This window comes from Zeus faber, assembly GCF_960531495.2.
Source record: "Zeus faber genome assembly, chromosome: 21".
NCBI classification, from domain to species: domain Eukaryota; kingdom Metazoa; phylum Chordata; class Actinopteri; order Zeiformes; family Zeidae; genus Zeus; species Zeus faber.
Genome location: NC_137208.1, coordinates 16,169,863 through 16,191,772, shown reverse-complemented (window position 1 = coordinate 16,191,772; position 21,910 = coordinate 16,169,863). Strand labels below are relative to the sequence as shown.

Sequence of the window (21,910 nt, the reverse complement as noted above, 5' to 3'; positions counted from 1 at the left end):
CAGATAATACTGCATCAAATCAGCTTCGTTTTTACGTGTGTGTCATATATTGCTTTGTAAGCCTGCCCTCAAGTGTTGAACTTGGAATATTTCATGGTCAATGTCCTCGGACAACTTCCTTGCTGACTGCCACAAAGAAGACTTCACCTCCCCTTGTCGACGTTTTCTGTTTTGAAATTAACGGTATGTCATTTATTTTAAACAACTCAATGAGCCTTTATAATGTATCCATCCATGATGTTAATTTGGGTAGAAAATATTTTAAGGAGAAGGTTAAAGCAAGGTACATGTACATACCATGTAAAACATTGCACGGCAACTACAATGTTCAGGTGCAATGGAGTCTTTGTACTAACTTGGACTGCTTAGACCCCTGTAAGGAATCATATGCAAATGTAAAATTATCACAAAACTTTTTTTAAGGCTGTTCAAAATACTAAACATACTAATACAGACTTGCTTGTATCTTAGATTAGCATTCTGCAAAACCCAAAACAAATGGGAAGAAAAAAAAACAATAGTCTAACTGTATAATGAAGATTGTGAGATGTGTTCGTTTTTGGATTTGTGTTTGTGTTTGCGATGTTTATAAAATAGAAGTGTTTTCACGATAAGGAAATGTATTTCTGGTGCGGAATATAACTCAACTTCCTTTTTGTTCACTTCAGCAAACTGAGACCAGTGCTTGTGGTTTTACTTTACTTTTTTCCCCCTGCTCACAGTCAGTCGCTCAGTTAAAATTTCACGTCCATTATGATGGTGCGTTCCCATATGTTTAAAACCACCAGATCTTGTCCTTTGGTCATCCGAGTCATTCATTTCTAGTATGTACTCTGTAATAGATACTATAGTACTATAATATAGCATATTGAAGATATAGTATATTCCCAAAAACTATTGTCTTGATCCTGTCTGAGCAGATGTGGAAGTCAGTAGTGGGCCACAATGTGAGCATGAAGGTGGCCGCGGAAGGTGACGACTGGGAGACGGACCCCGACTTTGAGGTGAGTGCGACTAATGGCGCGTTGGAGCCTTTTTTTCTCCCCCGTGATCTGCACCGTGGAGAACATTTCTGTCAGTCAGGATTTTTGGATTTCAGAACGACGTCTCTGAGGAGGAGCAGAGGTGGGGGTCCAAGACCATCGAGGGCTCCGGGCGTAAAGAGCACATCAGGTAACTTGTGTGAACTGTCGAGAAGGTGAAGGGAATCCGCCGCAGAGAGACGGGCTCGGGAGGGTGCTGTGAAGCAACAGGAAAAGGAAGTGAAAGCCCCGTTGTGGGCTGTCGGGCCGCGTCGCTCCTAATAAGGATAACGCAAGATGATGACTGTGAGCCAGTGAGCCAAGCGGCTGGATCACCACCGGTACCGACGCGACGGGAATATAAAAGGAAAGAAGCAGGAGCAGTCTTCCGCTTAGATTCCTTTTGATGCTATTTATTACTTTAGAGACCGCTACGATGTCGCCATGATTTCACTTTGGCCACACAGCGCGGGCATGGTCTGGACGTCTGTGTTCACCCGCCATGTGATGTTCCCTTCCAGGATTGAGGAGCTCAGACAGAACGTGTCCCGGGAGCACGAGCAGGTGAAGCAGAAGGAACAAGCCCAGGCTCCCCAGGCCTCCTACGGCTATGGAGGGAAGTTCGGCGTGGAGAAAGACCGCATGGACAAGGTTGAAAGTGTTCCTTCGTGTGAATGAGTGGTGGCGGGATATCCTGGATTTAGGTCAAAGTATGAATGCCCTAACAAGGCCGAGCTTAGGAGTACAACATCGGCTCGTACTAGCCGGCACACTTATCTTTGTGTCGACTTCCCAGGGCGCCTTGGGCCATGACTTTGTGGCGCAGGTGGAGCGCCATTCCTCCCAGACGGATGCAGCCAGAGGGTTTGGTGGGAAGTTTGGCGTCCAGAAAGACCACATCGATAAAGTAAGTGGATTAACCCCACCTCTCCCCCGCGCCGCAAGGATGGCATACTTTACACTCACGTGGGCGTCGCACCTCGTTTCCGCAGTCTGCCATGGGCTACGAGTACAAGGGGGAGGTGGAACAGCACACATCTCAGAAAGGTAGACCAGAGATGAAATTTTAGCCAAGTTCCCACTGTTGCACGGTACTTACCCAGTGATATTACTCTCACAATGCCAAACTGTCTCCAGATTACTCTCGAGGATTTGGAGGAAAGTATGGAGTGGAGAAAGAAAGGGTGGACAAGGCTGCCTTGGGGTACGACTACAAGGGAGAAACTGAGAAGCACCAGTCACAGAAAGGTGAGGTCAAGCCACAGGATTCAACTTTGATCCTCGATGTTCTTGTGAGATACACCGGAATCAAACCGTACCTACATTGGTCGTGTTGTTTGATTCCTACCAGATTACTCAAAGGGATTCGGGGGAAAGTTTGGCGTGGACAAGGAGAAAACGGATAAATCTGCCGTGGGCTACGACTACAAGGGAGAAACTGAGAAGCACCAGTCACAGAAAGGTGAGGTCAAGCCACAGGATTCAACTTTGATCCTCGATGTTCTTGTGAGATACACCGGAATCAAACCGTACCTACATTGGTCGTGTTGTTTGATTCCTACCAGATTACTCAAAGGGATTCGGGGGAAAGTTTGGCGTGGACAAGGAGAAAACGGATAAGTCTGCCGTGGGCTACGACTACAAGGGAGAAACTGAGAAGCACCAGTCGCAGAAAGGTGAGTTCAAGCCACAGGATTCATCTTTGATCCTCGATGTTCTTGTGAGATACACCGGAATCAAACCGTACCTACATTGGTCGTGTTGTTTGATTCTTACCAGATTACTCAAAGGGATTCGGGGGCAAGTTTGGTGTGGACAAGGAGAAAACGGATAAGTCTGCCCTGGGCTACGACTACAAGGGAGAAACTGAGAAGCACCAGTCGCAGAAAGGTGACGTATATACGCCATTCCTTTATCTCTGGGTGTATTGCAAGATTTTTTTGCTTTCTTTTAACCAATGATCTCTTTGCGTAGATTATTCCAAGGGTTTCGGCGGGCGTTACGGAGTGCAGGCAGACCGCATGGATAAGGTGAATACTGAGAGAACTGATGACGGCGAAGGACCATATTCTTTCTCAATATCTTCCCCTCATGGCAGCCTCTGTTTCCATGTTTAAACTGCTAGAGTGCGGCCGGCTTCACCGACATGGACGTTCCAAGCTCCTCCTATGAAAAGACGCAGCCACTGGAGGCCTGTAAGCTCACGCTCTGCTTTCCTGTTTTATCAATGTTAAAGCTCCGATACCTTGTGATTTGATTTATTCTCCGGAAAACGTTTCCACTGAGGACGACTGGATTTCGCTGTTTCTTTTCCTTCATGCGCGCGCAGCAAGCGCAAGTGCAGGCGCCAGTAAACTCAAGGCCCGTTTCGAAAACATGGCCAAGGCATCAGAAGAAGAAACCAGGAAGAGAGTGGAGCAGGACAGAGCTAAGAGACAGGCCAGAGAGGAGAAGGAGAAGGAGGAAACCAGGCGCAGGCTGCAGGTGACGTTCCCGGCTGGATTTTTGGCCATCAACTGATTTTGGGACATTTGCTGTGCTTAGAAAATCCGTTGTTGACTCGTTCGAGACGTCTGTGAAGTTGTGACGCTCGTCCGTTTCCTTCAGGAGGAGAAGAACAGAGAGGAAAATACGGTCTGCCCACCTGTTCCCGACACGGTTCCAGAAACCAGGAGGGAATCTCCGGAACTCCACAGGCCGTTACCACCGATACCACAGGAGGAACAGGCCGAGGAACCTGAAGAGGTGCATCACCGGGATTCATAGGATTGTCATTGCTTACATTATAGGATGTCACAAGCCGACCTTCTTTTCTTAATTGTGTTAAATCAAGTATCTTCCTCTGTTAATTCCAGATTAATTTAGCAGGGGTTGAACATCCTTATGTGGAGAGGATAGAGCAGGAATTATTCATCCAGCCGCCCATTGCTTCACTAGACACCAGTAGTTAATGAATAAATAGTTTCAGATGAAACCATGGCGATACTGATCTTCTAATATTCTTTTCCGTGATGCCGGCAGGAAGAGCCAGATTACGACGAGCCGCCGTCTTTGCCCCCTCGTTCAGATGACTTCCTAGACATGGAAGACCCCATGCCGGTGACAGAGCCAGAGCCAGAGCCGGAGCCGGAGCCAGAGGAGGATGATGAGGCAGAGTACGAAGACATTGCTCCTCCGCCTCTCGCACCAGGTGAGCCCGTTATTGCGGTGTTGCTTTGTTTTTCAGTGTCAAACCTTTAAGTGTCTGCCGATACTGGGCACTGTTCCGATATATCCACTTTACTGAACCGAGCAGACAGGCTGTTAGTTTGGTGTCAGAACATTACAGTTGACAAATAATTCTCCGATGCGTCTATGCAAAACAAAATGTATTTTCTCAAAAATTGAACATGTTTGATGTGACTCTTGGCATCAGATTTTTGGTATTGGGGACATTCTCGTACCTTAATTTAACCTTTAATCGAACAAATATGTGATACCAGTGTGGGTGCAGCCAAAGCCTCGTAGCATTTATAAAATAATAATCAATAGATGTTGGTGTCCTTTGGTTTTAGACAATGACTATGAAGAGCTGACAACGGGCCAGACTGCAACAGCAATTTACGATTACCAAGGAGGTACGTCTAAAAAAAAATTTTTTTTACACTGCCGTCTACACTTTAATGTAACAATTACTCTAGAAGCCTCAGCTTATGTGTGGACAAAATCTTAATCTTCCTTGGTGTACAGAGGCGGATGACGAGATCTCCTTCAACCCAGATGACGTCATCACCAACATAGAGATGGTGGATGAAGGGTGGTGGAAGGGACAGTGCCATGGCCGCGTTGGTCTTTTTCCCGCCGCTTTTGTACAGCTGACACAGTGAGGGCCAGGATCAGCCTGGTCCCGTTAGGAGGCAGACTTCTTTTGACCCTGTATCTGTTTTGACGCAAGACATATTTTATGAATTGAAAGGAAAAAATGCTCAAATCTGTCTTTCCGTGGGATGACACAATAAGGAATTTCAACTAATAGTGCGTCAACTAGTTGATTTATAACCCATCAGTTATTGTGGTGCTCTGCTTAGAGCTTGAATTTAAGGTAGTAAATATTCTGCTAGTATTGCAAATGCTCAAAGGCCCAAAAGGATAGGGCCCCGTTACCATTGAGTGGCAGGTTTCTCAATAGTAGAGCGTTCAGTGAGGTTGTATAATGAAGTTATAAATGATGGGAACCATCATTTAGGCTTAGGTTGAAAATAGTTAACATAAATGAAAAGTAATTTGTGGTTATTTATTTTATGTATTGTTTATTGGACTCCTAAACTATAAAAACTGATTGAATCACGTTGAGTTACAACTACTTAAACCATAAACATCAATTTAATTACATGGTGATACATGTACCTCCAGTGTCATTGTGTTATAAGTCACTCTGAGGCAATGCATATTCTTTCATGTCAGGAATCAGGAACCCCTGTTTCATTAGAACAAATGTTTTTTCTCTGTAGTCAACTATTGCAGAAGAGCTTCCATGTCACAACCTGATCATCCACGGGTCAGAAACAGGTTCTACAGAAATGTCCACAGATTGCATGTACACATAAATACATGGCATAATCCAAGTTGTTGTGAATTCTTAGGGCAGGGAAAAGTCCTTTGGTTTCTTGTGTTTTACCAGGCAATCCCCTTCTTTTTAACCTTTCCTCCTTTCTTGGCCACCCTTTTGCCTTTGAGTTTCTTGGCCTGCCGTTGGTTCATCCATACGGGATATTGTCCATGCTCATCCAACTGAGTTTTCTTGCAGCGTTTGCGGTCCATGTCCATTTTTCCATCTACAACACATGAAAATAACTTATTAAAGAGATCCTATAATGAACATGTGTCCAAAAAGTAAAGTCCATTTACTTAACCCTAAAGAGCCCTGCCATGCGCTACATTGCAAAAAGGTAGGATGTTGATCATGGTTAAATTATTCACTTGATGTACACTATGGCTAAGTGTGCAACGTTATTTAAAATTTACCAATTGGAGTCTAGTCTTTACAAATAGAACAGAAAATGCAATGAAAAACAGATGATTTTCCTGCAAATCCAAAAATGCTTAATGATTTGATGAGCTGAAAGGTGTAACAGCTATTCAATCAGATCTATTTTAGCACAGAGTGCTTCCATTATTCATAATCTCCATTATTTGCCCTCTGGGGTGTCCAGGGGTAACAACTGTATAATTTCACATGATTCTTGCATATTTGTTACCTGCACCTAACAATGCACTACAATGGTGCATATTAATAGTAAATAGATGATTAAATAATAAGCCTAATGCAGGGCCAGGAAACCCACCTAAGACGAGCGATTCTTCCAATTGTAATCAGTTTATCATGATTTATCAGCATTGACAAGGATCAAGATGTAGAATTTCGATTTGTCTTAATGGGATATGGGGTGTCCACACTCTGTATTTAATCAAACCCGACAGAAACGCGGATCAAGCGGTCCTACTCACCATCGGCCTCCACCCCCTCCTCCATGTCCGCATCCAGCGCCTTCTGTTGGAGCTGCTTGGCTGGAACCACCGTGGCGATCTCTTGGATGTCAGTCATCGCCGCATCTCCCTTCACGTCCAGAGCCAGGGCTTGCTTCAGCCGAGTCAGCTCCTTCGGGGCGTTCTTCTTGCGCTTCTCTGCGCGCATCTTCCTCTTCCGCTTGCTCCGGAGGCTTTTTGCCATTCTCAAGACGCGCTGAAACGACAAACACCCGAACACGGCGTCACTGTAAAGGGGGAAGCGCCACGCTGACATCTCCACTTGCGTACAAGTACTTCCCACCACCGGTTGACGCAAGGAGAACGAAAAACCAACACGGACGGCGTGTTGACGCACGCCCAAAGCAAATAACGAGCGTTAATTATTAACGTGAACCAAAGCAAATCATGTGGATATTTACAGAGGTTGCAAACCAAAACAGAGACCAACACTCCAAGTAGCTAGCTCGCTAGCTACCCGTTAGCTGTCGAGCTACTAAGGAAAAAACTTCGTTAGTGTTTCCTTTAAGTTGATTTATTCATACAGCTAACTGACGCCGCTCGAACGCGGCGATTGCGGATAAACAATAGACTATAACTTACAATGAAAGCAGCAGTAAACAGTAAATAATCCGCAGACAACCGCACGCACGTCCACACTTTCCACGTGTTTACAGCAGGGGGGGGGGGGCGGGGGGCGGAACCGCGTCGCTCCTCTGGAAGAAGCGGGGCGCTGATTGGTCGCGTCTCGTCCGACAAGCGACGGCTGTTGCTAATCATTGGCTACTGAACGAAACCCCGGAAACTCGACCGCCGTGACCGAGAGGCGGATGGTGATAGGGTGGTCTCGGTTTGTGCGAAGACTCTCTCGTCTGATTGGCCGGAGGGCCGAAGCCCCGGAAGCGTGACGACCGCCACAACAAACGAGGGACGATTTGGAACATATGGTCGGACGTCTTCTCTTGGAGCCCGACAATAAGAACAGCACCAACGAGCGGACGCTGGGGAGAGGCTCCACCTGGCCGGCGTTGCTGCTTGTTCAAAGTCTAAGCCAAAGGAAAGATGAGCAGCTCCTCCGCGCCTCTTGTCCAGTGTCGCGGCTTCGGCCCGGCCCGGCACGGCCCGCCTCTCGGGGCCACTCTGACGCGGGTCCTCGGCTCGATGGACGCGGCGGCAGAGCAGCTGATGGTCCACGGAGACTTCGAGGCGGCGTTTGACGCGTGTGAGAGAGGGCTGGCGAGTCTCGTCCACGTCGAAAAAGAGGACACCAGGTGAGGAGCGCTCTGTAACCACGGCAGCGAGCTCTGCACATACAAGTTACATGTGTGTCTCGGGCCACAGCCTTAATCACGGGCCAGCCTCAACAACACAGTGGGTGAGTAGCGCATTGTAAGTCCAGAGGAGATGTTGCTCCCTGCATCATGGCTCTGAACATTATCACAGAGTTCTGGTGAGGTCCCTTATATGTCGTTGGGAATAGTGAGCTCGAAAGTAATAATATAATTGCTGCAGTTCGAAGTGGCCTCCTTAAAGCAGGTCACCAGCATCTCAGAGCTGAGAAGCCCGGGCACACACACACACACACACGCACACGCGTTTCTGGGAGTGTTATTGACATCGCTTTGCTCATTTTCCCAGGTACGGAGAGTTCAAAAGCGGTCTCTGCACTTTGGGGATTCAGGCGTTGGCGGAGCTCAATCAATGGCGTGGGGTGCTGTGTTGGGTCCTACAGCATTATGAGCAGCTGGAGGAAATCCCCGCCAAGATAATGCAGATGTGGTGAGGGACATTTCTTAATGGGGGCGGAGGGGTCATGCTTACCACAATGGAATGTTATGATATCAGACTACACGGCTCAACACTAATGGGTATTTTCCACTGCGCCACACCGATCAGAAGGTCAGTGTTCTCCTGGCTGTTTGGATGCCTTGGTTACAAAATGAATTGGGGCCCCCTTTCACAGCAGAAATCTGACGGGTATCACCATTAAGCACAGCTAAAGTTGATCACATTATGTTTAATTTAGGCAGAAGGCACCTAAACCCTTCCATGACATGTCAAAAATGTCTGTTGTGAAAAGGGATTATACAAGCACAAGTTCTGTAGTGATAAAATGTGTAAAAAAAAAAAAAAAAAGTGTAAAAATACATATACACTTTTACACACAGTATATGTACAGGACTTATTTATACTTAAGTTAACTTGCTCAATTACGTACTTTATTCATCATGTGAATTGTTGATAGGTTTATTTAAAAAACAATTGGTTTATTGTGTCCAATCACATTTTTCAAATTGTAGTTAATTTCTGGATTATTTTACATTGCCATATTTTTTAAATGTTAGTACATTTTTGGATTATTGTATATTGCAATTTTATTTATTACTTTATTATTACTGCCTGTTGTTTTGCTGCTGTAAAACTGCGAATCCCCTCCGAGCCTGAGTAAAGAATCACATTTTTTTTTATTTAAAGTCATCTATTTTAAATACATGAATTCTCTGTCTTCTGGTCTTTTTTGTTTTGACTTATTTTTCGACAGCATACTTCTTTACACCAAAGTGGGTGAGCAAGGCATGGTCCGGGACACGGCCCGGCTTTGGCTGTCCTGCCCGGCCAACAGAGGCTCCACGGGGTTCAGGACCGTGGCAGAACTGTACCTGCTCTACGTCCTCCTGCCTCTTGGGTGCACCGAAGAGGCCCAGGAGTTCATTCTCGGTGAGGTGGGAAGCGACACGTTCACGGAGGACCAGAGACGGGCGGCGCTGGACGCCGTGAAGGAAAAACAACGTCCAAAGGAAGAACTACCTACAAATTCTAGTCGCAGCCCGAGTCCGGGGACCGTTGGGCACTCTGACTCAACCCAAGGTGAACAACTTCGCTCTCTGTCTCCCCCACGCAGCTGAAGCCTGATTCCGTAGCGTGTGTTCAACCGGATACGTTCCTGTAAACCGCTCGCGTCACTGATGAAGGCGTTGCCCGGTCTCTTTGCATTCTACAGGTGCCGTGATCCACAAGCTGAAAGCCATGCTAAGTTTCTTATACAGAAGACTGAGACTGGGCAGTGCTGGGTCCTTTCTTCTGCGCAGAGTTCTCCTGGCTGTTATCATCCTCTACATGATTTTCGTGCGAATAGATCCGGCTCTCCCCTCCTCATTCCCCTGGATCTCCAAACTTCTACAACTGCTGAAACCGATGTGGAATGTCATGTTTGCGCCGTATTATCGGGCCATTCCTCAGAACAAAGGACAGTGACATGCAGAAAATCCTACATTACTTTGACGGCGTAATGCTTTTTTTTGTTGATGATTTGATAGTTTGATAATTGATCATTTGTTATCTATTGACCATTCAGCTGCATTGTATCTTTTTTTTTATTGTATTGATTCTTTATGCACTATATTGGTTACAGTGAGTTAACACTGCATCCTGGTGTATGTAACTCTGCTCAGTCCTTCCTATCCTTCTTTTTTGTGTGTGTGTGTGTGTGTGTGTGTGTGTGTGTGTGTGTGTGTGTGTGTGTGTGTGTGTGTGTGTGTGTGTGTGTGTGTGTGTGTGTGTGTGTGTGTGTGTGTGTGTGTGTGTGTGTGTGTGTGTGTGTGGGTGGGTGGGTGGGTGGGTGGGTGTGAGAAAGCAGTTCTTCTCCAATGCCAAGTTAAGCAGACATTTTATGCGACTTTTTATCCTGTGATGTTTCACATCAGAATAATAAATCACAATAAAGTAAAAAAATAAAAATAGTAAATGGGGTAAAAATTGCCTCTATGGGAAAAATGAGAAAAAATATTAAAAACAGACAAAACACTAAACGAAACCAAATGAACAATTAAAACCATTGTGAGCGTGTACAATATATACATGTCCTGTATGAGTACTGTATGTACACAGGGTTATAAGCAGAGTGGATATGAAAAGTAAAAGCATACAAAAAGATGTGAGACAGACAACACAACTTAGAAACCCTGGATTAAAAAAAATAACATGTGAGATGTTTAAATGCTTTTGTTAAAAAAAAAAAAAAGTGTGTGTGTGTGTGTGTGTACAAATAAGGCCAGACCATTTCCCAAGTTGTGAGTTAAGTTTCGATTCGCCTCGACGTCGACGCGTTGGGAAAACGAAAGCAAACCAGCTCATCTGCAGATCCCGCGGTTCACGCACCGGCACGGCGCCATGGCCGGCAGCGTCCACTCCAAGCACCCCTGGAGCCCTTCAGGTAAAACCTGCTTTTACGTTTGGAGCGTCTTCTTAATCCTCAATATGTGCGTCTGTGTTCGGGTTATACGGATTACGAGCCGGGGGCAGCAGACGGCACCAGGAGGACCTCGGGAGGGGATCTGAGCCGCGCAGTACCTTTTCCCCCTCAACACCGGGAGAGACGCACGGCTCCGACGTGTTACTGCGATGTTATCTAGTCCGCTCCTTCACATCTATTAGGCCGTGATGGACAATTCACACATCTTCTTCTTCTTCTTCTTCTTCCTCTTCCTCTTTGGGCTGCTCCCGTTAGAGGTCGCCACAGCGGATCATCTGCCTCCAATACCTTCTGTCCGTGTCCTCCCCTCACCACATCCATAAACCTTCACACAAATATGCAGATATTTGTCAAACGAATGCATTGACGAAATCTCGAACGAAGTTACTACACTATTACTGCAAAGTGGTTCAGGTTATTTTGTTGACGTGTGTTACAGACATCAGAGGTCTCGGCAATTACAGTCTGTGCTGCTGTGTAAATGCTTTGCTGCAATCCTTCTCCGCCACATGGGAACTAATAAACGTGCTGGAAAAGTAAGTGGACCTGATCCCAATTTGTCATATACAGTATAATTTAATAGAATATAACAGATACAATAATTAATTCATATTGTATGTGAATATCATATGATTTTGTATTTTCACCTCTGACATGAGCATCATATTTCACATTATATGCATCTCATGTCACATTCATATGTGACATGATATGAAATTCTTCACATCGTATCATCTGAATATCCCATTCCACTAGGTGGAAGCCGACAGGGTGGGGCCACGGCCATAACGTCCCCTGGGAGCTGAAGAGAGTCCTTCAAATCATGAAGAGCGACCAGCCCCAGCCTGTCGATCACCGGGACTTCCTGCACTGTTTGGACAGAAACAACATTCCCCGTGAGAGGCCACGCAGTGTATATATGCAGTATATTCATGTTAATAAGTATAATATGTAAATACCGACGCTCATGGTCACCGATATGAATGACACGACTGGCTGTGGCGTCCCTCTTTGCAGTGTATGTACAGAACGACGCAGATGAAGTGTTTCTCTCCATCCTCAACTTAATGCAAGAGCAGATGGATGATGAAGCGCTGGTTTGTGTACAGACGTCTCATTTGCTTTTCATTAAAAATAATAAAAAATTAGAAATAGAAAGCGCAATATTTTTGACCAGGTCCGAACACATCCGCACCCCACCAGGCCCTGGCCATCAAGACGCTGTACCAGATTCCGGTGGAGCTGCACCTCCAGTGTCTGAAGTGCGCGTCCATCTGCCGCAGAGACAGCTACCTCCTCAGCCTGCCGCTGCACATCCGCAACGGCTGCAACGCTTTGGTGCGTTACCACAGCAACGCACACAAACGCTGACTTTCAGCCGTCACTTCAGATGTCAGAGAAAACTCATATTACACCACTTGATGGCTTTGACGGCAAACAAGGGTTCCTGCGCCAGCAGTGATGGCGTATCGTGACGCGGCAGTGTGATTTCATGCTGTTTCAGTTATTTCGTCCATTTCAGGACGACTGCGTGAGGTCCTTCTTTGAGCTCCAGGAGCTGGGGGGTGACAACAGCTGCTACTGCGCCCAGTGTGGAATCAAGACCACTTCTCGACAGGTGAGGGGTCCGAAACAGAGCGCCCTCAAGAGTGACCGCCGCCCCGGCTAAAAATAAAACACCCTCTCTCGTCCAACAGGGCTTCAGGCTGCTCGCCCTGCCGCCTATTCTGTGCGTGCAGTTGAAGAGATATCGCAACATCCGCCGCCACACTCACAAACTGAGCTGCAGCGTGACCTTTCCCGAGGCTTTTGAATTCAGGGAAATTTTGAACGAGGAGGCCTTTGCGAAGGACTTTGAGCAGGTATTTCCTACAGTTTGCGCTGACCATACGTGGAAAATGCAACCGCTCTTGTCCTAAGAAAAATTGAACAGTTTGACTTATTGTTTCTCTCATTGTGGCCTCCTCCCTCAGCGTGACTGCAGGTACACCTTGTATGCAGTCATAGTGCACTTGGGCAACGCGATGTTTGGACACTACACTGCCTTCATCAGGCACAAGGAGAGTGAAAGATGGTTCTATGTGAATGACAGCTCTGTGGAACCGGTGGGTTTGAGCAAAATTGATGAATTCCCACGCACTGTAATTCACACAAATATGAATTCACTCGAGTGCTGAGGTCAAAAAGATGGCGTCAAATTATCCGTCGCTTTTGCTAAATCTTGTAATGCGTGGTCATACATGTAGATCCTCCCGCCAAAGCTAACAAACGATGAAGGGTTTCATATCTAAACCTCCGTATGGATTAGTTCTCTGAAACGATTATATTATTATATTATTTATTTTGAATAATGTTAAAATGTTTTGTATTTTTGGATTTCTCTGTCTGATCCGCCTCTCAACACCCAGGCCACCTGGAGTGACGTACAGAAAACATATGGAGGACATTGCAGGTAAAGTGCTCAACATGTGATGTTTAGAAAAAATATGTATATATATATATTTTTTTTCAATCGGTCAAATTTGGATCATCTGTCTTATGGCTGTCAACAGGGAAACGGCCTACATGTTGCTGTACAGAAGATGTGAAAAAGAAGAGGATTTTGAGTCTTTAGACTAAGAGTGTTAGGAGCGTCCACAAATTAAAGGTGCAGCGTGTAGAATATAACAGAACGGACTTGGCAGAAATGGAATATAGTGTTCACAGGTATGTTTTAATTAGTGTATAATCCCATGAAAATAAGAATCGTTGTGTTGGCACTACCTCAGAATGAGCTGTTTTTGTCTACATGGGGACGGGCACCCTTGAATAAAAAAAAAAAAATCACCCGAAAAAAAAGTAAATTGATCAGAAAAAGCTGAATTTTGCATTAAAGAAAGTGACCGTCCCGGATGTTAAAATCTTATTTTTTCACTTTTGAATAGAATCAACACAGACGATTTGGTGTATGGATTGACACTATAATTGATGATGATTGATGATTGGTGAATATGTAGACACTAAAAAGAAAATGTTCATGTGCGAACAATGGTTTTATTTAAAAAAAAAGGTATGATGATTGTCTTAAGATTGTTTTGTACACCCATACAAATAATAATAATAATAATAATAATAATAATAATAATAATAATAATAAAACTTGAATAATAAAAAAAGCAGTTTTTATCTTTTTTTTTAACAATGCCCACTAGGTGGAGTCACTCTCTCTGTGAAAGATCAGCACACACTCTATGGGTTAGCTGGATGATACTGTGGGCTGGTTTAAAGTGCACATGGAAAATACCTGCACAAGTTATCGACTCAGTGTTTGTTTTCCTGACTCTGGCTGGTAATACATGACTCACAAAAAAAAATAAAAAATCATATAAAGATTAACCCCCCCCCACCCCCCACACACACACGCACACACACTCACACACACTCACACACACACACACAGAAGAGATGCCTCTTCCAGGCACTGCACATTTTGCATATTACATTTTTTCTTAGTGAGGCATGAGAAAACACCCGCCACTTGGCAGGCGTTCCGCCTCAGAAGTCGATCGGGCCGTTCCTGGGGCCAAGCGTTGGAGGACAGCGTGAATTAAATGGCGTCTCTGACAGAATGGAACATGTCAGCACAGCGCAGGCAGCGTGGGCCTCGCGCTTACTCAGCCCTGTGCCACGCCGTACAGGCAGAGCTCCATGGGAAGGGACATCTCCTCCGCAAAGCGGCGGAAAAGAAACATACACGACGTTCGCCGCGGTCCAGGTATTACCAGAGATACGTTAGGACAACAGACCAGCAAACATCAGCCGCCAGCTTTAACACCAATGATCCGTTGCATAACGGCTTTTGTCTGGAACACCCATTTGGTATGCTCTACTTGACCGTCAAATAAGATGTCCCGATGGCGAACGGGCGGCTAAAATTCATGTACGCACAAGGAAAGTATTTAGCGTTCCATGAAATTCGATGGCAAACCCCATTCGAAAAAATTGGGAACGTGAAGTTTGACGGTTGCTTTTGGTCGCTATGGACACCGCTCGACCATTTTTGGATGATCGCTTCCATTCAGTTGCAAAGAGAAATAGCTAAAATATGGAAAATGTGAAAAAATGGAGAAAGGAAGGGAGAAACAGGAGGGGTCGAGGTTTCACGCGAGGTGGTTGCACTATTTTCTATGGCAGCGTTTTGCCGAACAAGACCTCCAAGCCGTCTTGTAACCCAAAAACGCCGACCGGCATTCACAGCCAACGCAAGTGGTTTCCCCACACATGGCAGCTTGCTCTGGCGATGTGACGTCAGCTTCATATTCCTTAATGCCACCTCGGGTTCTACATGCAAAGACCTCTCACGGTGAATGAAATCTTAATGACAACGGGTCAAACGGTATCCGACTGTCGCCGGGAGTGATTGTTTGTAACGGGGGGAGGGGTTTGATGGCCTCGTCATGTGCCACAGCTTCGGTGAGCACCTGTCCGGCCGGGAGCGCATGGCAGTCCGTGCACCAGGCAGCAGACAGTGCATGGCGCCGAAACATGAAACATACCCTCCGGCGGTGGTTCCAGCCCATCACTGCGGACAAAGACTCATTTAAACATGCGTTGCGCCGCATGCACAGCGCTCTCACTGCTGTCATTCAGACTCCCGAGAGCCGGTCCCTTACGGCCATGTGACTTAGACACCTCACGGCAGATAAGGATCTCTGTGGTCTTATTTAGGTTTCGCTTAAGTGTTCCTTGGTCCGCCGAAGGCAATACGCACATGCCGTCGGGACGCACGGCTCCGACTCTGGTTTCAGGTCGACAGACATACGCGGGGCAACCGAGAAAACCGCATTCCAAGTGGTCGCCTGGTGCCATTGCCTGACTGTACGGGCAACGGAGTGTTTCGCTTGGAGGGCTTGTACGCTACAGCACCCTGGACTCTTTTCATTGGGGGAAAAAAATGAAACCTTTATTTATCCCCTGTTGATGTGTGTTTACCAGTAACTAGGTGAGCACACGGCCGTGATATTTCTCGGAGACAGGGAGATTTGAGATACACCCTCAGATTTCCTCCTCAAAGTTGCATGGTAGATCTCGAGGCGTCTTCCAACTCCCGCGGCTGACTTTTTTTGGAGATGCGATCAGACCCCTCCGACTCCGGGCGATGTACGCCTGAGCGGCTAGCCCCGCAGCCCTTTTTGGGAGAGGTGGCTCCATCGCGATTCTTCATCTCATCATTTTCCTCCCCAAGAGGGGCAGCCAGCTCGGCACCCCTACGGGAATGCTATCGGCGCCGCCTGTCTAATTCCAAAGCCAGGGGTTGTGTATTCTGGTCCGAGACAAGAGAGGAACTAAACCCTCGCTCTGACTTTGCACGGTTCCCCTTTTCTCCTCAGGACGGCGGTTGTGAATGGAGGTCTGACTCGTGTGATTGACCGGGTGGGTTGTTTGATTCATTGGACGCTCGCTCGAAGAGTGGGGAGGGGAGTGGAGGCGACGGGAGGGGGAGCTTGTTTCAGAGACCCGCTGACAAGCCCACGCCGTTGGACACTCACCGTTCTAATGTAATCTAATAAGACCTATCCTGCAGGGGATGCTTCAGGGGTTGCGAGCCGGTCTCCTTTGGCCATCCCCCGGTTACATAACAGGCTTTCAAAAGGGGGAAATCATTCTCTTTTGCTCTCACCATGGCAAATGCACAAACCGGTGACCATGGTGAAGTCTGCTTGTAAATAGCAAACGAGGCCAGCAAATTTCTGTTGCATGACTTTGATTTTTCCTCTCCTCCTTGAAAAATGAGTAAATCAGATAATGGAATGCGGTGCTGAAAACTCCCTGCGTGCTTGCTCCGGAGAAAACAAAAAAGGAGAAAATCCTTGGCGATTCAAGTGGCCTGAACGGACAGTGTGTCCAGCAGTGAACGTAGGCCTAGTCTACATTTTTTCCCTTCCGCCTACATTTATCCTCCTTTCAGCAGTGCGGTCAGGTGTTGGAGGGAAACCGTGCCTGCGATGCACTTTGAGTCATACCCTATGACACTTCAGGGCTATTCCATGGATGGAGTTTAGGCAATGCACCACGTCTGCTCTCCCTGCTTGGATACCAAGCCCTTTTTTTAAATGACTAGGACTTGTATTTCAGTTTCTAGTTGCTATTCCAACAGCTGCTAGCAACTATTTTAGTGTTACTAGTCGAATTGTATTAGGTACTGGTACTTATTTATTATATACTAGTAACTAGTAACATTTTTAGAGTTTAAACTATCAACAAGCTGTTTTGTCTAGTATTTTCTCATGACCAGTAAAATATACATTGTTACTTGTAAGACTAAAAATGTTACTAGTAAAGAAAGGTAAAGGCCCCAGTCACTCATGAATAAGTACTAGTACTCAATAAATAGTGACTAGTGAAATTGGAATCGATACTAGTGACAACAGGAATAGATACTAGTAACAATTGAAATAGATACTAGTAACAATGGGAATAGACACTTGTAACAATGGGAATAGATACGAGTAACAATGGGAATAGATATTAGTAACAGTGGGAATAGAAACAAGTTACAATCGGAATAGATGCTAGTAACAATGGGAATAGATACTAGTAACAATGGAAAAATATATTAGTAAAAATGGGACTAGATACTAGTAAAATGGGAATATACACTAGTAACAATGGGGATAGATATTAGTAACAATGGGAATAGATACTAGTAACAATGGGAATATATATTAGTAACAATGGGAAAAGATACTAGTAAAATGGGAATAGATATTAGTAACAATGGGAATAGACACTAATAATAATGGGAATGGATACTAGTAAAATGGGAATAGGTTCTAGTAACAATGGGAATAGATGCTGCTCGGAGGCAAATATTTATATCTGAAACACAGAGCCCCACAGATTCAAGATCCAATGACAAAATTGTCCAAATTATTTCTTGAAACATTGTCAAAGTTATGAGTAACAACTGTAATAGTTGCTAGTATCTAATAAATAATTACTAGTACCATTTTGACTAGTAAAACTAAAATAGTTTCTACTAACTGTCGGGATAGCAACTAGTAACTAAAATATAAGTACTAGTCACTTTCAAAAAGAGACTAGTTTGTCCTATGGATTAAATGTTAAAACGGCTTACCATACGCTTGAGGTACAAACATACCATGGCCTATGGGTATGCTCGGCCGTTGATACATTTTTATGGAATTTGTGTCTTGGGCCATCTCGCAGGACAGGAACACATCTTATCTTTCCCCGCAGAGTTAATAAAATTTCCTCTCCACAGAGAGAAAGGGTGTCTGGACAACAACGTCAGCGTCTCTCCGCTTGTTCAGTTCTGCTCCCTGGGATTCTTGGCGGACTGAGGCTCATAAATAGCACATCTGCTACACTTCCTTGAAAGAGGGATGTTTTCAAAACGTAATGGCATGACTATAAAACCTTTTGAAAAACAGCGGGCACTTTTGATAGATCGGCATATATCATCATGACTTCATATGAGCATTGAAGTAAAAAAAATATTTTCAAGCTTTCCGGTCCAGTTGTACGAATCTCCGTGAAAAACAGAAAGGAAAAGAAAATATTAGCCTACTTATTTGGATTCCTGCGTGACGGTTCTCCCTAAAGGTGGATCCTCAGTCCCCCTGTTACCTTTATGACATGGAGAGCTCTCCCACCTACTGTCGTTACCCCTCAGTTAGCACCTTATCTCTGATCCCAATCAACAAGGATCCAAGATGGATCAGCCGTGGCCTCCGAGGGCCTCTCAGGTTACGGCTGAATTAGCTCCACCGATGGGCACGGTAAACCGTCTGTCGGAGTGTGTGTACGTATCTGTCTGTCTGCACATACCAACGCAAAGCACACTCCTGCTCTGACATGCAGACTGCCATTTGCCCGTTCCCACGCTTGCATGGAATCTGCTGAGCGTGGAGTGTTGCTCCGCTGGAGAAAATGGCATTTGTTGATCACCGAGTGGAATACTTTCAGGATCCCAGGTTTGCTTTCCAAATTAGATGATTCAATTCCAATCCATTAATTGATACGGCCCCCGAACGTCTTACCTCGGGATTTCTGTTTCGATGTCTACGAGCACATAATACATGAAATGAGCTAAAGCTATCCGGGCTATCTGTTAAAGGTAACCCTAAGCAGTGTAATGGAAATTCCACATGACATCCTGTCATTTAAACTATGAATGTCTCCCTGGCTGATTTGTCAGTATACAGGAACGAGTGGAATTACACCTTGAGGCTAAGCACTAATCTCACAGCCCGTGCTCTCAGCTACAGATAAACTGACGGCAATCTGCAAACTGCTGCGGACACATACTTTGATATGCTGGTGTTTGCAGGCCAGTTGCTACATCGGCGTGCCAGTTAATGATTTGTGCAGCGGGAGAAAGTCTTGTGACAGGGAAAGAACTCAGAGTGAAACTGGCCCGCTCGCAAACAACGCGCTGCCTTTGCCTTGATCTCCTCTGCGCACCTTGCAGAGACTTGACCTGGGCTTTTGCTGCCTCGTTCTCTCTGTAATGTGGGCTGGGCACCTCCAGCACTGAACTACCCATTGTCAAACCTCTTTGACCTGTTCTCTCCTTCAGCCTCTCCTATTTCCGGACAAAGACTCTCTAATGCCAGGTAGCTGGCGCTGGCATTCCTGTTGCATTCCACCATGGGGAAGTTGCTGGGATCAGGATGAAAAATGCCTGAAACAAAGAGCCACTCTCATTCACAGGGTTTAGGGTTCTGTGGGAAAGTCCAGGCAGGACAGAGGTTGGATGGCAGAGGAATGCGAAGCGGAGCAGAGCTCACACAGTGTCTGTGACATGAGGCTCAGAGACACATTGACATGGTGGAGGTCCTCTCTTTGGAAGAAGCACGGCCTCATGATAAGAGTGAGGACTGAACGGTGATGGACGGCATCCTCCCCTCGTTGAGCTCACAGCCAGACAGTAAAGGAGTCTCTTGAGCAGGAATGGGAATGGGAGCTGGGTCGGGGTCGTGTTTGGGGCGAAGCAGGGTTTTTTGTTTTTTTTTTTGTTTTTTTTCCCATTGAAATCTCAGATGCTCCTCTGGCTCTCCATCCTGCAGTCCGCAGCGCTCCCCGTGCTATTGTTCACGTCTGAATCACGGCTTGTGAAGATTAAGACAGGAATTTTCCGTCAAAGCCACGTCGCTCTCCCACAGCAAACATAAACAGATAATGTACTTCTGATAATGCAAAATGCAGCTTGAGGTAAGAGGATGGACCCGGACTGCAGCCAGCGAGTGAACCAGACCTCTGGAGTTTCAAAATGGGATACCCAACATGAATGATCATTTTGTGATTTTTCTGAAGGACAGTAGTAAACTCACATGGACTTTTACGGACTTGATATTTTATGGACATGCAGAGATTTATACAATGAAGCTCAACTGTGTAAAAGTCCTGACTAAATGTGATGCGTGAAAAGGGATGGATTGCATTTTGATGTATCACTCTCCATTTCCTGTCTTCATCACGTGTTTCTGCTTTTCATGCAACTGACGTTGACATCCTGATGACGACTCCTGCTCTCCACTACATCCTGTCTATGAATGGCATCAAAAAATGGCCATGTCATTTCCAGATGTCTCACAGAAGTCACATATTAATATATATATATATATATATATATATATATAGAGCTTATTCATAAGTACATATGTTGATATATGACAGTATATATGTTGATTTCTGTGTGTGTGTGTGTGTGTGTGTGTGTTTATATCTATATATATTTAGATAGATATATATCTATATCTATATAAATATAGATATATACATAGCTTGTGTATATACAGTATAGCTGATAGTATATACATGGCTGATCTGAACAGTATATATTATATATATATATATATATATACTGTATATAAATATATATACTGTATACACACAGCCACAACATTAAAATCACTGCCAGGTGAAGTGAATAACATTGATCATATTAGGCAGCAAGTGCTCAAACAGTCAGTTCTTGAAGTTAATTTGTTGGAAGCAGGAAAAATGTGATGGCTAGACCACTGGGTCAGAGCATCTCCAAAACGATAGGTCTTGTGGGGTGTATGCAGGGGTTAGGAAGGACAACCGGTGAACCGGCGACAGGATTATGGGTGTCCATGGGCTCATTGATGTGCGTGGGGAGTGAAGTCCAGCCTGTCTGGTCCGATCCCACAAATGAGCTACTGTAGCACAGATTACTGAAAAAGTTAATGCTGCTATGATAGAAAGGTGTCAGAACACACAGTGCATCACAGCTTGCTGCGTATGGGGCTGCGTAGCCACAGACTGGTCAGAGTGCACATGCTGACCCCTGTCCACCGCCAGGAGTGTCTACAATGGCCATGTGAACGAAAGAAATGGACCATGGAGCAATGGAAGAAGGTTGGCCATAGTCTGATGAATAACAATTTGTTTTACATCATGTGGATGGTTGGTGCGTATGTCTGTCGTTGGGAGAGAGATGGCAACAGGATGCATTATGGGAAGAAGGCAAGCCAGCTGAGGCAGCGTGATGGTCTGGGCAATGTTCTGCTGAGAACCCTTGGCATTCATGTGGATGTTACTTTGACACGTACCACCTACCTAAACACGGATGCAGAGCAAGTACACCCCTTCATGGCAACGCTATTCCCTGATGGCAGTGGCCTCTTTCAGCAGGATAATGCGTCCTGCCACACTGCAATAATTGTTCAGGAATGGTTTGAGGGACCATGAAATGTTTTGAGTGTGGGCCTGCTCCGTAGGGACCACAGCGGGGAACCCCCACGTCTCCGCCGGGCTCCGAGCCACTCCAGCACCGCCCCAAGCCGGTCTGCGAACCAGAGGAGTGTCTCCGCTCCCCGTCACCGAAGGACCGGTGCACGCACCGCGCATCGGGCACTGCCGGTACACGGGTACAGGCATACTCCATGCTGCTTCTACCCTAACATCTGATTCTTTTGAACGGCTCTTTTGGAGGAAGGGAGGGAACCGAGTCTCGCTGGGTGATGAGCTGTTATTTGTTCTTCCAAGTTTTGCGGTTTTATGTCATTGTTTGTTTAAGTTGCTGTCTTCTCTACTATTTACATACATTCCCATTCGCACTGGAACCATGACACACCCCTTTTCCGGCATGTTCGAGACCGCG

General features: G+C 45.7%; 4 protein-coding genes across 5 annotated transcripts; 3 read left to right on the top strand and 1 right to left on the bottom strand.

The window, feature by feature from the left end:
- Positions 1 to 114: 114 nt before the first annotated feature.
- Positions 115 to 5,132, top strand: hcls1 (hematopoietic cell-specific Lyn substrate 1). The gene is made up of 17 exons (XM_080022793.1): positions 115 to 183; positions 921 to 1,004; positions 1,100 to 1,173; positions 1,544 to 1,673; positions 1,819 to 1,929; positions 2,015 to 2,069; positions 2,160 to 2,270; positions 2,374 to 2,484; positions 2,588 to 2,698; positions 2,802 to 2,912; positions 2,997 to 3,052; positions 3,148 to 3,217; positions 3,352 to 3,506; positions 3,630 to 3,767; positions 4,044 to 4,212; positions 4,577 to 4,639; positions 4,752 to 5,132. The coding sequence occupies exons 2-17, from the start codon at positions 921 to 923 to the stop codon at positions 4,886 to 4,888; spliced, it is 1,686 nt and encodes a 561-aa protein (XP_079878919.1). The 5' UTR covers positions 115 to 183; the 3' UTR covers positions 4,889 to 5,132.
- Positions 5,133 to 5,365: 233 nt separating this feature from the next.
- On the bottom strand, positions 5,366 to 7,206 carry llph (LLP homolog, long-term synaptic facilitation factor). The gene is made up of 3 exons (XM_080022795.1): positions 7,131 to 7,206; positions 6,510 to 6,744; positions 5,366 to 5,836 (listed from the first exon to the last, which is right to left on the bottom strand). Exons 2-3 carry the CDS (start codon positions 6,730 to 6,732, stop codon positions 5,676 to 5,678), a joined length of 384 nt encoding a protein of 127 aa, XP_079878921.1. The 5' UTR covers positions 6,733 to 6,744; positions 7,131 to 7,206; the 3' UTR covers positions 5,366 to 5,675.
- A 382-nt stretch (positions 7,207 to 7,588) lies between these two features.
- On the top strand, positions 7,589 to 9,995 carry pex26 (peroxisomal biogenesis factor 26). Its single transcript, XM_080022255.1, has 4 exons — positions 7,589 to 7,798; positions 8,166 to 8,306; positions 9,070 to 9,395; positions 9,529 to 9,995. Exons 1-4 carry the CDS (start codon positions 7,590 to 7,592, stop codon positions 9,780 to 9,782), a joined length of 930 nt encoding a protein of 309 aa, XP_079878381.1. The 5' UTR covers position 7,589; the 3' UTR covers positions 9,783 to 9,995.
- Positions 9,996 to 10,643: 648 nt separating this feature from the next.
- On the top strand, positions 10,644 to 13,897 carry usp18 (ubiquitin specific peptidase 18). Of its 2 annotated transcripts, none has more exons than XM_080022019.1 (10): positions 10,644 to 10,740; positions 11,219 to 11,315; positions 11,536 to 11,675; positions 11,797 to 11,882; positions 11,983 to 12,117; positions 12,302 to 12,397; positions 12,477 to 12,641; positions 12,753 to 12,884; positions 13,188 to 13,231; positions 13,332 to 13,897. In XM_080022019.1, exons 1-10 carry the CDS (start codon positions 10,698 to 10,700, stop codon positions 13,396 to 13,398), a joined length of 1,005 nt encoding a protein of 334 aa, XP_079878145.1. In that variant the 5' UTR covers positions 10,644 to 10,697; the 3' UTR covers positions 13,399 to 13,897. The 2 variants fall into 2 exon arrangements, with proteins under 2 accessions (XP_079878145.1, XP_079878146.1); XM_080022020.1 differs by having other exon boundaries at positions 11,797 to 11,876; positions 13,332 to 13,896.
- Positions 13,898 to 21,910: the final 8,013 nt, after the last annotated feature.